The sequence below is a fragment of the Hydractinia symbiolongicarpus genome, chromosome 13 (genome assembly GCF_029227915.1).
Source record: "Hydractinia symbiolongicarpus strain clone_291-10 chromosome 13, HSymV2.1, whole genome shotgun sequence".
Taxonomy (NCBI): Eukaryota; Metazoa; Cnidaria; class Hydrozoa; order Anthoathecata; family Hydractiniidae; genus Hydractinia; species Hydractinia symbiolongicarpus.
Genome location: NC_079887.1, coordinates 13612317 through 13627030, shown reverse-complemented (window position 1 = coordinate 13627030; position 14714 = coordinate 13612317). Strand labels below are relative to the sequence as shown.

The 14714-nt window shown below is 33.6% G+C and overlaps 2 protein-coding genes across 2 annotated transcripts; both read left to right on the top strand.

The window, feature by feature from the left end:
• The first annotated feature begins 1423 nt into the window (after positions 1-1423).
• LOC130623097 (putative uncharacterized protein DDB_G0287457) lies at positions 1424-2752 on the top strand. The gene has a single exon (XM_057438595.1). The coding sequence runs from the start codon at positions 1424-1426 to the stop codon at positions 2750-2752; it is 1329 nt and encodes a 442-aa protein (XP_057294578.1).
• A 9312-nt stretch (positions 2753-12064) lies between these two features.
• Positions 12065-13514, top strand: LOC130624274 (GTP-binding protein Di-Ras2-like). Its single transcript, XM_057439852.1, has one exon. It carries the CDS (start codon positions 12273-12275, stop codon positions 13245-13247), a length of 975 nt encoding a protein of 324 aa, XP_057295835.1. The 5' UTR covers positions 12065-12272; the 3' UTR covers positions 13248-13514.
• Positions 13515-14714: the final 1200 nt, after the last annotated feature.

The following is a 14714-nucleotide window of genomic DNA, read 5'->3' as shown; positions in this document are numbered from 1 at the left end:
GACGTTAGATTTTCATCGGTCGCATCAACGTTGCAAACCAAACGTCGAAAAGACGTTGGGTTTTTGTTGGTTGCATCGACGTTGCAAACCAATGTTGAAATGACGTTGGATTTACGTCGGTCGCATCGACGTGTTGCAAACTGAACGTTGAAAAGACCTTGAATTTAGTATTGCAACGTCGCGACCAGAATTTAACGTCGAATCAACGTTGAATAAACGTCGTATGCCTGCAGGGTTGGTTATTCAGAAAAGTATCAACTTTACAGGTCCTGGGTGAATAAGCGTCCAGCGTATGCGGCCGTGTCAATCTATCTTTCCTCAGGCGATTCTAAAGATGCCGCCTTGCTTGGCAGAATTCAATGACAACATGGAGCTAGGTTGAAACTTAGACTCAAACTGACTTTTTGTTTAGAGAAATATTAATTGCTATTCACTCGTGAAAAAATCCACCGCTTCGCTTGTCCTTGAAATTTATTAACAAAGTGAATAAAAATATATCGCATTTGCTAATTTGTATCTCTGTAACACGACAGAATACGAGTGTTATTAAGACAGGGATACACAATCGACAAATAGCATTCAAAGTTCTTCAAAGTTCAGATTAATTAAAAACATGCCTAATTACTTCGAACGTGATACTATAGAAAGTATTCATTCTTTACCCTGCCATTTTTTCTGTTCTTTTTATCTCTAATTAAAGATAATCGAAATCAGTTAACACATAAAAGAAAAAATGTTTCGGTATTTTCTTCAGCCCTTGTTATTTTCAGGATTAGGCACAATAGTATATTGGAATAAAAGACGTAATTAGATCAATCCCTGCTTTGAACATGCGTTTATAATATTTGTCAAGGCGCTACACAACCATATTTTTAAATACAGACACCTTCAACTAACGGAAAACCTTCCTGTACTTCCACTATCCGTTATCTTTCTAACATCACTAAAGTTTCTCAAAAAAGCACTGTGTTTGTTATAAAAAAATGTCCATTCATGTTCAGAATTACAATACCTTCTGGAATTGACAATTAAACAACTTTTTACTAGAAATAAAAATCAGTTAACAATCGCTTATTATTATCATCAAAAGTCCTTTGAAAGGTTTATACACCACGCTGTGTTTTCTTGCAAGCGACATTCTTCAAAGACAAAAACTTGCCCCCTAGCTAAGGACTCAATTAACTTATGAATTCGAATAAAATGGAATAAAAGCCAGTTTTAGTTCAGTATCACTACATGGGTACATGTATACGTGTGTGTAGAAATTCATTTCATTGATTACACATCTTTATCACAGGAAGATATTCAAAAATCTTATAATTTATTGCGAGTAAATTTTATTTTCAAGTTGTTTATTTATTCGTTTATTAGCCTGTCGGTGGAACAAAGGCATTAATTTGATTTCAGTTTTTATAATTACAAAATGTCAATTCCGTCTACAGCCAATAAAAAACATCCGTTTCGGAATCGTTCGGCGTCCGTGTCGCATAATCAATACGACGTCAATGGTATTAATTTCGCAGATAATAACCTCGAATATAAAACGCCATTATGGCAAGAAATAAATCAAAGGAATACATCGAGGCGAAACAGCGTAGATATCAAATCAACCGTTCGCCGAACTTTACAAGGTGTGAAAAACGCGTTTGGAACGCGTGAACCGTCATTGAAAAAATCTGCATCGACACCAAACATTGCGAAGTTGGGTAGTTTCAAATCGAGGCTATCGACTTTACCAGCACACCGACATTTAACGGAAAACTTTTTGACACCAGAATCTTACGAGCCCCGCCGTCGTAAAGTATCGTGGGCTCGTAAAATTGAGAATTGGCTCGATAACAACAAATCATCGAATCAATCTGGACAGCGTAAAGTGTCGTGGGCGAGTTCTACAGCTCATAGCTTTGATAATAGTCAACCATTCCTGGGTAATGAGTTACGAAATTCTTATTATTCTGATGGCCAATTAAACGACGTATCAGAAAATCAAACGGCAGAACAAATCGCTTTACATTATAACAAGATCGTTAATCAAACTACACAAGGTAATATCAATTGTGAAGGGATCAACAAACAGAACACGAAAGAAATTGTAAAAACAGAGGAAATTTGCACACAAAGCGATATAATGGATGGTCTTTCTGCGAAGGGGAAAATAAATTACAAAAATCATCAAGATTATTTACTGAATCCTCACAGAAGTTTATACAGCGGAAATAACATTAATAATGATTTTGATTTAAACAATAATAACAACAACAAACTGAGCGATTCAATAAATCAATTAACATACGCGCTAGATGATCTGAACATGCTTGACGAGCAAAGAAGTATAAGTAAAAAAGGACTGCAAAAAAGTTTAAGCGGTGAGCCTAGAAGAAGAAGAAAATCAAGAAGAAGTACTTCATCGGACAATAACACAGATTCTGACGAATACGTCAGCATTGAGGATATCCAAAAAATAATTGAGGAAGAGATCCATTACGAGCTGGATGGGAAATCGTTTAATTCTAAATTAGTTACCTTATGGTGTAAAGATATTTCAAATTCGGTTCGTGATAAGTTAAAGTTTATAACTAAAAACAAACGGAAAGTGGTTGTTACAACGTATATTGGATCCAAAATCAATGATAGTGGTGTCCACGTGTCTGTAAAATGTCAAAAACAAATGAATACTGATGACTTCTTGACTGTTGCCTTAGAAGGAGAGGACATGGTGACATGGGTGACGTTGCTGCTAGCTGATTATTAAGTCCGCTGCAATAATTACACGCAGATTTTGGTAACACCATGAAAAGAGCTTCGTTTCACGTAGATCTATAATCTATATCTACGATTGTGTTTATGTGTTACATCGAGAAAGTAAACTTTTCGTTTCATATGTGTAACAACACACCACTGGTTTAAGATAACTTTTTACACGACAATTTTAAAAGGCCGTTATCTGTGTGACTTATACATTGACATCATTAAAGATATAATTAAATGAAATTGGTTGAACGTGGTTAGTCATAGCGACTGATTAGTTTTATTGTTTACAAAAAGATAAATGATAATCAAAGTTTTATAATTTTTTTGCTACTTTCGTTTTTGTTGTTTGTTTGTTTGTTCGTGTTTGTTTGTTTGTTTGTTTGTTTGTTTGTTTGCTTTCCCTACTTTTTTAATGCTTAACTAATAACCAGCATTTCGAGTTTTAATATATAGATATTTATTTTTTATTTTTTATATATATTTAAATTACCTTATTGATTTTCAAAGATGTAGTATTTTGAGTTTAGAAGTATCAACCAGATAACTAAAGAAACTGCTTTTCCCATGAATTAGAAAAACATATTTAAAACACCAGAAAAACTTCCCTGCATTCAATTTCTGCCTTAAAGGGACTGAGTACTTTGAGGATAAAGCATTCTGAAATTTGCCTGCCCAATGTTTTTGAAATCACTGTTGATCTAATTTTTTTGAAAAAAAATCTTTTTTTAAAAAAGATCTTTATCAAAAAAACTATAAATGTATCCGGACACTTTGCGCTATTGATAGCGCCGGTGGCCTCTAAAAAGATGAGCAGAGAAATATAAAAATGACTTAATCGAACGATTTTAAGATGGATGAACAAGCTTGATTTTACCTTAGTTAGGTACACTTGCAACAGCATTCTAAGTGTAAACAGAGCCTTAGTAAGTAATAACGTCGATAACTATAATTGCGACGCATTGGTCAGTGCGGTGATAATATGGCAACCTTACACGAAGAAAATTACTATTGATAAATGTGCTTTATTGAACCACGTGTAGAGGTAAATTTTTGTTTAACTTCGTTTCCAGGACTTTTTCGCTTTTACCGCCCACACATTAGAACTGGCCTTTATCGCCTTACAGTAAATTAACACCAACGAAGGAGATACAGGTTCTCTTATTTAATCTGAATGCGTAACAAAAATTTGCCATTTCTATTTGTTGGGTGCATATATTTTTTAAATTAGTTTCGGAGCTAATAGGCACTAGTATACCGACCAGGGTGACATGGATGGTTGTTTACAAAGAGTACAAGTTTTGTTCTCACACTTGCTTGCATTTCTATTACTTGCTGATGAAAGCAGATTTCATTACATCTGAAAAGACACAAAATTGGGGCAGTTAAACACTTAGTGAAAAATTTTTGGAATTTTTAGACATGTTTTAAAATCACGTAATAATATTTTTTCAATAGGATAGATAAGGATAACTCCTTTACTGCATAGTTTTCAAATGACACTCCCCGTGTTGACTTCATGGTCGAATGGCTGAAACATTCTAGCTATTTCTGAAATATTTGTGTCGATGTAACGATGTAATAATTTTTATTTAAGTCCGTGAAGTATTCGGGTTAAATATGTCAACAAAGTTTTCAAACGCAGAAATTTTCATTTTTTTCCGCTTGTCAAAAAGACTTTAAAAATAACTGTATAAGAAACTGACTAGTCCTCTTTCAAAAAATAGTTAGAAACTTTCAGTAGTTGTAAGATTGAAAAATTTTTACACAAAAATTTTTTTTTTTTACACGTACATATTTCAATAGTATTTAAGCATTATTAATTGGTCAAGAAATTAGACAACATCGATTAGATTTTCTTGAGAAATTAAAAGACTACTTTAAATTTGACGATTTTAACGGAACAGAAACGTTTTTAAAGATGAATAGAAAAGCAAAAAGACATTATTTCATTTTTACTTTTATGTATATTGTTGAAGGTCTTTGTGTGTCAAAATCTGGTTGTTGATTGGATATCTCTCTGATAGATTCCGTTAAAATTAAGAAACTTGTTAAAAAACCTTTTCTAATAAAATGACTCAGTATTTAAGACTAGTTGGTCGTTTTGCTTGGTTTCTTGTCTTGTTCTATAAATTATGAAGTGTTATAATTTGCAAAATAGGGTTTTTTTACGTCTTATTTTATGGGTTTTTCAGAACAAGTTGGTCCTGGAATATTTGTATATTTTATCCATATTTATATATATTTTTTATTTCCTTTTTTTATTTATTTACTTTTTTAAAGAAAACAATGGATTTTTGAATTTAACTCGTTACGACGATTTAATAACTGATATGTTTAATTAAAACATTTCTACCAAATCCATGTTCCAAATCCATTCTTTATTCAAGATATAATTAGATTAGCTGATTGATTGATAGTAAGCCAAGCATAACTAGCAGGTTCACGAGCTAACTCGTTGAATGAAAGTTGATCATCATTGTATCATGCTTTTTGTGTGAGACATTTCCTTACGCATTTGAGTTACTGTATTTTTTACTTATCATTTATCGCTCTTGTTGATCAAAGAATTGTTTCACTGTTGCGCAAGTTTTTAATTAAAGTATTTATGTCTAATCCTCAAAATGGCGGGATACGAGCTTGTTCAGCAGCCTACATACATGTCCACCAGTAAACAACTTGACGTCATAGCAAATTAGAACAATTTATAGTCTTCTTGAGATTAAATTAGCGAGAAATAATCCGCTAAAAAAATCAAAAAAGATCCGCTAAAAATGATTAAAGAAAAATGCAAAGATAAAATAATATTTTTGTATCTATATCTTACTAAATCTAATTTTCCTAACTTTTTCGCGAACAATTTTAATAGCTACATGTATTAAACGTGAACTGCTCTCCGTAGGGATCAGTTGGCACAACGGTTTAATTTTTTTTGTGTGTTAGAGCCTGTCTACGTAGGGAGACACCACAGTAAGTTATTTTCTTATAATGTCTTACGGAATCTGTTAGGTTGGTGTATTTTAGGTTATTTTGTATATTCTTTAGGCTATCGAACACATTTATTGAACGTTTGATACTTTGATGTTATTGTTTACATTATTCCCGGCTTGAGACACACAAAAACACTAACCAGGAACATAATAATGACCGACCGCTTACAACCGGTCGGCTAGTTTTGATTTAATTATGGATTAATGTCACTACACGAGAATAAAGTGGTACAAGAAGCAAGGCATGTGCCTCTAATCTGGTTTTTAGCAACACAACATCCTTTCTCTACATAGGATACTGTGAATCCTCCAAAGGTGAGTAAAAACAACCAATTTAATCACAAAAAATTCGCTAGATTGTCAATTTGTTTTAATTAAAAGGCGCGCTAAATTAGATGATTTTGGAAAACTTCCTAATGATGTAGAATGTCGAAGTATTCCAAAACAGCTGGTACTTTTTGTTATGCTCATTTTTAATATAAAGACCCCTGAACACTTAGTTCCTTTTTTAGAATGAATGATTCCGACAGATTCAATTTTTTTACGAAATTATAGGATGAGAGCATTATTTTTATAATATTCTTGTTCTTTGTGAAAAAGAGAATTTTAAAATAGTGTTTGCCTTTAAGTTTAGCCATGAATTTAGGGGGAAAGAGGGAAATTGATATCGAGACATATTTTTTCTTACTAGACTGCAGTTTATGACCAGGACCACCAATCGCAGATGCGGCAAGAAGAAACGAACAATAAAAAATGTTTATGCGAATTAAAACAAATTTGAGTGTGTTGCCACAGTGGGTTGCGTCAACAAAATCCGAAAACCGCAGATCAAGTAGTTCATTGCTCAGAGATACAGGAATTCGATTTTTTACCCAAATGACTTCGAGACAACGGCGAGCATGGTTTAATTAAGGAATATGGATGTTCGCTTGTCTAAAGAATTACGATGATTGTTGCCTCAGTAATGCTCTCTTTTCTATGCCCAATGTCTCTGTTTATATGTACGTTACTGTACTTATTCAGATCGGGCTCTTGCGATTCTATGGAAAATGCTAAGGCTTGAGAAGGGTGGTGAGGTGGGCTAAAGAAATTTCGGTTGTAATCGCTTCTCAAGGAAGATCTGTCAATTTCTTGAACTTCGATTACAAGATTTACACGCCAAAATAACACTGCAGGTCCATTTCCTTTGCTAAAAATTAGCACGTAAGACGTCACGTAAGACACGTATGGCACGTATGGCACGTATAACGCGTATAGCATGCATCACACGTATGGGACTTCATCATTAAATTTTAGAACACCTCCAGCGATTGAAATATGAAAAAAATTTGTAAACACATTAAGTATTTAAGCATCGTTGGCTTTGAGTTAATCTGTGGCGAAAATTACCATATTAAGGTATGGTAAATCAAAACGAAAACGTTCGATAAACAGCGATAAATGAATTAATTCTATTTTGGGTAAATAAGTCAAAAGTATAACATTTTTGAAAGTATAAGCGTACAAATATTGATTATAACACTGATAAAAATATTAAAGTTATGAGAAAAATGTTTAGACAAAAATTGTGCCACTCTCCATCTGATGATGCTGTTGTTTTTATCAAGCAGTTGAAAAATCAAGAAAAACTCAATTTAAGATGGCTGTACCAAATTGTTATTTGCAAACGTGGGCTCTCAGAGAACCATTCAATGTTGTACATGTTAACTGTACGGGTATAGGCGCATTCCGGTGAATTTCTATGATCTACAAGAGAGATTTCTAAATGTTGCTACTGCAGCACTACAAATTGTTTTGTGAACTATCGATGTTTTGCTTTCATATCTTCAGATTCCCCATTTCTATGTTGGAGTAAAAGGGTGTGTCTTGCTACAAAGTAGAGTGCCGATGTTGAAGTATAGAATCCATTATTATTGAAATTGCTAACCCAACATAGCCTCTTAAGTTCCTATTGGTACTACTATCAAAGAGGGTCTTGCAAAGGGGTCCTAGTGCATTTGAAGCTCCAATTTAAGCTACGAAAGTCGTGCAAGCACATCAATTGCTTAACTAGGCAACCGCCTAAAATATCAATTCTATTTTCATGCTGAACGCTAAGCAGAAAGGATAGATTCACACTTTTATAGTCTCTGGCATGAGTCGGTCAGGGTTTGAACCCAAGACCTCCCGCACTGGAAGCGAACGCTCTACCACAAGGCTACCAATCCGGGATTTTTTTATCAAAAGTTTATTTTCGTGCTGATTCCTATCTTTCAGCTTGTACCTTGATATCTTTCATGATAAATCTATTATCACCCAAATTTATCTTATCAACTTCATTATCCTGGGTGATTAAATCTAAGGTTGACATAAATTTGACGTCTTATCGCTCACTTAATTTGATCAATTATCATCGCGATGCTTTAGGCTAATACAGCTATTGTGACGAAAGAGGTGTGTGGGGAGGGGTGGTAAAACAGAGCGGGGGGGGAGGGGGGAATGGCCACGCTAATCTTTTAAATGGCCAGATTCAACATATTATTCCCCGACTGTGTGAACCTTGATTCTTATCGAATTTGGCATGTACATTTTCTTTAGCTTTAAAATGAATAGTTTGTCTGTAAATTTCAAACTATATAACTGGCAATTAAAAATACAAAATATCTTTTAAATTAATTCTACAACCTGATATTTTGTTAACAATTTTTAACTTGGCAAGGATGCACACGCACCAAACGATGTTTTAAAATTAAGTTTTTTAACATAAAATTTTTATCATCTTTTCATCGCTTCAATCAAAGAACCCCTTCGAAGGACCACGTTATTAATAAAACCAATACTCCGTCACCTGCTTAATTTATGCTTGTTGAATCATATGTGTTCTAGTGCTCCCTGATAAAGTTTATCAACACTGTTGTGTTGTTGTGTTGTGTTGTGTTGTTGTCGTTGTTGTTGTTGTTGTTGTCGTTGTTGCTGTAACAAGAAAGAGCTTTGCCGATTAGCAAAAGGAGATTTTTACTGGGCAAAACCTGCAATGGAAAGTTTCTTACCCAAAATTATCTTGTGATAATGTGGTATCACTAAAGATATGTATATGGAGAAAATGAATCCAGGTTTTTTCACTCACTTAGTCAACTTAGATTGGGTTTTCCATACACGTATGTTACATTTAAACTACCACTCGATTTTCTTAAAAATTTTAAAAAGATTTTGAAATTCCTATCCAAGACTGACCACAAATTTTATTTGCTATGCTCAAATTGCTTAGAAATATTGTAGGTTTTCGTATAGTGGTTTATTATAAAGAGAAAATATTGTATATGAATCCTAATAAATAAAATAAAGGATTCACTAATCTCAACACACGTCATGGTGAAAATATTTTCTTCGGATTATGATTATTATATCATGTATGAAATTATGAAATATTCATATGATGTATAATCCAGATTTCGTAATCAATTTAACAATCAAATCCATCAAGGTTGTCATTAAAGATAATGCTCCAGACATTAAGTCATTGATTTTTAGAGTAAAGGAATTAAGCTAATTAGTCGGTGGCTTGTGGAAGTCCACGGGTTCGCCCAATCCTTTTTTTTACCGCACTATTGTGTGCGTCTCGCTACTTGCGGTACCATGTTGCGCAGAGACAGATAGAATACGGTTTTTATTATGGAGAATTCGACCTAGCAGCTTCCACATACCATTGTACGCCTGCACATATTTAGAAGAAAAAACAAAAAGAAAGACATACATTAACCTTTCAGTTCGACCAATCCGCAGGGTGGATGGGCTACTTTATCATTTTGGAAAAGCAACATCTCTAAATCTAGTGTCTTTAGAACACTCTAGATGGTTTTTTGTAAAAGTAGACTTAATGTCCTACAAGATCAAGCGGTTTCAGCGCTGCTCTACCCATGTAAGGCGACGCAGCAAAACTTAGAAATTCTTTTCTTTGAAAATGCACGACTTTTCAGTACTGAAATGGTTAAAGCAATCAAGACCTTAATTTGATACTGTATCATTTTGTGCTTATTTTATGTCTTTTTCTTTATCAGGGCGGGAAATTATATCTGAAATATGGTAAAATATAAAACTTATTTTTGTCCGATGGTTATCATGTGAGATATTCTCTGCTTAACTACAATATTGATGATTATTTGCTTGTTGTAAATCAGATAAACAAATATTTATTCTGATAAACTAAATATCACTATAGCATCCTTTATAATGGTAGAAAATAGGATAAAAGTGACGCATGGCCTAGTAGTTGCTCCTAAGATCCATGTCTAGCAAGATCAATTCCAGAAGTAATGTCTTTTTTAATATACTAACGATGAAGATTGGCTTGTTAATAGCAGCTCAGGGACCAAGGGACACTCGGCATAAGAATAATAGTGCAGTCTACAGTGTGGGTATAATTAGCGAGTGTTTTTACAACAGCCACAGGTCAACACATGCCATATAAGGGAAATTGGGTAGACAATGCCGATGTATCTACCTAATGTATACATTTAGAAAACAGGACCAACTTTGACAGCAGTGTTCCCAACACTGAACTGATAGTAGTATCATTTATAAACGGAAAGATAAGATGGAAGATTAATCTTGGTTTGAATAGTAGACCTTGTTACGTGTCCGTTATATTGATACGAAAATAATGGTTAAAATGTTATCTTTAGTTGGTGTCTTACTTTTTTTTGAATCATACGAGGCGCACCTAGCATTTGTGACGTCGTCATGACGTCACATGTAATGCAAACTTAGGTGTTATTGTTCACCACACGGTATTGTTCACCACACGATGTCACGTTCTCATGTTTTAAGTAATTGTGTCCATACTTGTGGTAAACATTTCTTTATTAGTTTGAAATGTCACTTTTTTACGCTTTCAACAATTTCACAGGGAACCTTAAGTTATGCTTTTCATAGCAACTAAAAACATTGTTTTAAAAGTTATAAAGCTAAAATATTTAAAAGTGATGTCTCATTTGTCAATATTTTTTTTATTAATAAGGACATTTCAAGTATTTTCAGTTTGTTGTGTGTATGCAATGTAAGTCTCTTTATTGGAAGATCTTAAAAACCATCGTGGTCAGTGCAGAGAGGTTGTTCGCTACATAGAGGTTTTTTCCAACATTATTTATATTATCTGCTCTGTGATGTTAGGTACAGACCAGGGGGGGCTGGTTTAAGATAAGAAAGAGCCTCAAGACAATGTATTACAATATATTATAAGCATGTTATCTTTCATTGCGGAAATTAAGACAAGCTCAAAAAATCCCTGTAAGTTTTTATTTTTGTCACCCTAAAAAATCCAGGTTGCTAAAAAGGAATTAACAGAATGATAAGATTTTATACAGTAATATCAAATCAGTGTCTTAATTGAAATTTATGGACTTTCTCAGAGAATTTCCTTATATAATCCATATTGAGGTGTGGCCGCTATAGAAGGATCACTTTTTGGAATAATGTAAATTGACACTTTTGACTTTACTTTAGAGAAGGGACCACTTTTAAATGTTTCTCAAATGGATGTTATGTGAGAGTTGTATTTTTTTTATTTTTTTCTAACAAATGTAATTGCTGTAGAGTGATCTCTGAAGGAATGTTCGCCATACGGAGGTTTCACTTTAACGTCCACTTCGATTTTCACCTCTGTCAACATTTCTTAAGAAAAGTGGCAGGAAAACAGGGTGCCGGAGACACTACCTAACATGGCGGAGACACTACGAGGGATAACGCCTTGCTATTAATTGCTAAATTTCTTAATCTTGCGCAAGTTTATAAAACGTATAAAAATAAGTATATAATCTAATTTCTCTATTTTCTATCCAACCCACGTGATATGGTGATGACTGTCACTGCCATAAGCGTGTCATTCTCTCCACCACCAGTGACCTATTTTACAACTTACTTCGACACCAAGTCACAAAAATGCCTAATCTAATATCGCAAAGGATCTTGATCTTGTTTATTTTACCCATGTTGCTTCGTAATGAGTCAGTGTGTTATGACTGACCACGTGACCACCTACACGGAGTGACTGATTGAGTAATTAGCAGCGAATTAACAAAATGGATATAATAGCAGCTGGATCAACAAAAATGGATTAACTTTTCTGTTTTGAAAAGAGCACTACAACGGAGCGCGCATGCCACATTGAAATTGAGTAAGTTTACACACAAAAAGCAAGACAAAAGCAATAATTTTATATTAGGGCAAAACAAAGCAAAAAAATGACTTTGTAAATCTTTCCTTTTTTAGCAGAACGTAATCTATCGCGTAATCGTTATCCGCGGAAATTTCAAAGCCATTTCTATATAAATATTTGTTCATGTGGGCTATTATCTAGTTTAAATGTACACAAAGTAGAAACACGCATAAGATAACCGTACAGGTCATAGAGGACGTGGAATCGTTTTACTTATTTACAAACGAAACTTGCACGACATATTTTAAAGAAAAATTAAAAATTGATAGCACGTTTTAAAGGAATTGAAATCGATAAATTGAAGTTGCGACAATAACGTGTTTTTTATTATACTTGGAAAAATGGTTAAAAGTAATGTTAGAAAAAGTGGATATATTTTCGAGTATCGATTAGCATTTCTTGGCGGTAAAGCCACTGGTAAGACATCCGTTATCAATCGTTTTTTAAGCGATACGTTTACACATCGATATCGGCCAACAATCGAAGATCATTTAACGCATATCATCGATCATAATGGCAACATGTGCGTGTGTTTAATCGTCGACACTAGCGGTTGTCGCGATTTTCCGGCAATGCGGCGATTAGCGATTACGAAAGGGAACGCTTTTCTCGTTGTTTACTCGATAAATGATCGACGTTCGTTTGACGAAGCTATCGAGACAGTTAACGAAGTTAAGCGTTTAAAACCAGAAACAGAAGATGTAAAAATAATAATAATTGGAAATAAAAATGATTTAGAACATGAAAGAGAGGTTGAACGACACGAGGGCGAGGCTCTTGTCAAAAGCATTAATAACAATAACGTGTCTTCAATGTTTATGGAATGCAGTGCCAAAAATAATCAAAATATTGACATCGTATTTACCAATATGTTAAATATGTTTATACCCGAACAGTCTGTTCCGGAAAGTATCACACCTGAGAGAAGTGCATTTACGAGGATAAGTTTAAGGAAAAAGTCGAGAAAAAATCGTCTGCAAAAATCAAACCCAACCGAATCGCTGAGTCAGCAGAATACAAATTTCTCGAGTGACACAAACTTGTCCAGGTCAGACTACAATGTCGGTCAGCTTTTAAGGTCATCTTCGGTAGCATCAAGCATGGGTTATGAAAGTAGTGACAGTGATGGGTTATCGAGTCAAAGAAGTAAAAGTTTGTCAAAAAACGAATTAAAAAGGCAAAACACGGCGAAAGATATACTTAAAAGAACATTTGGAAGTATGCAAAAGTTAATTCGACCAGAACAAGAAATAAAAAGATCGAACACTTTGGATCCAACTCATTCTTTAATCAAACATAAACAGACAACCATTTAAAAATTTTATAACCGAAAAAAAATTGTCTTTCAAAAAACTTATTGACAAATGCTTTCATATTTATTATTATGTTTTTTTTTTTACTTGACGTGTTTCGTTTTTAAAACGTGTTGTATGTCCAAAAAGTACTAAGCACTAAGTTGGTGTAGCGACATTTATTTATTTTTTGAATTTTATGAATTAGAAATGTTTTTGTGATATTTTATAAAGATGTATTATAAAGTATTGTATTATTGAAGTAAAGTGTGATATATTATTATTATTAAAGATATATTTCTTTCTTGTACTAAACTCTTTTAATCAAAAGATGACGTTATCTTTATACAAAACCATCAAACCCAGGGCCTGCGATATGGGTTCAGGCCTTTTTTTAAAGGTTTCTATACACAGGATTTCAGTGAAACTTTTACACCTGACGAAAAACTGCAATGTTGAAATCTTTGCATATACAAAACGAAGTTAAATTTATTTTGATATGTTATGATATTATATTGGTAGGTTGATGTGATGTTAATATTGGAGAATTCCGGATTTGACGACTGTACAAAGTTTACCCAAATTAATACGAAAAAAATAAGTATTATTTCTTTCTCGTATAAATGCCACACCTGAAAATGCGCGCTCTAAAAATGGCGGCAATAAACATGCAATAACCAATGCTTTCCACACCGAAGCTGGTGAAACGAACATGACAAATCGTAAACTCGTCTATTTTATGAATAGACCAGTCGGACGAGTGTTAAAAGAATTCACATGAGTTCGCCCTCTGTCACACTCAGGGATTCATATTTTCATCCGTCTATAAATTTTTTTCATCCCTATATTGTGCATCTGTAGCAGGAAGTAGCGATTTATTAGCCATTTTAGACAGACAGGCAGACAGACATATATACAAAAGTTGGGTACTACCTTACTTGCAAAAAAGAAAATCACAAACAATAAGTCAGCAAAAAATTTAGTCACTTTGACATAATTTATTCACTTTTCGCCGACTAATTTCCAGATCGTCAACGATCACAAAAGGTAGAATTTTCATTTTTTTTTTGCTTTTGATGAAAGCAACAAAGGACGATGAAAACTATGTAAATCAGTCAATTTCAAAGATTATTTTTTCTTCTTCTTCGATTTGAACATTTAGGATGGGTTAACCAGTGGATTTATCTGCGGGTCACTAACTAGTTTTAAATCGTTATTTAGTAGAAAAAAATAGGTGCATACCGATACAAGGCTGCTTGTCCTTATTTCTGCTTTGGTCTCATATATATTAAAAAGAAAAAAAGGGAAAGAAAATAAAATCGGCTAAACAAATAATCGATTAAATGTTAATTGGCAAAAAAATTTTGCGGGTAAAAAAAATTGTCAAACATTGTTAATTGGCAAAAACTATTTCTGACTTAGCAAAAAAATTTAGTAACCTTTTGCCGAATTTTTTTTATAAAGTATAAGTAACTCGATCCATGCAAAAAT

Coding starts and splice junctions, on each gene's coding strand:
- LOC130623097 (XM_057438595.1), top strand. CDS start 1,424: ATGTCAATTCCGTCTACAGCCAATAAAAAACATCCGTTTCGGAATCGT.
- LOC130624274 (XM_057439852.1), top strand. CDS start 12,273: ATGGTTAAAAGTAATGTTAGAAAAAGTGGATATATTTTCGAGTATCGA.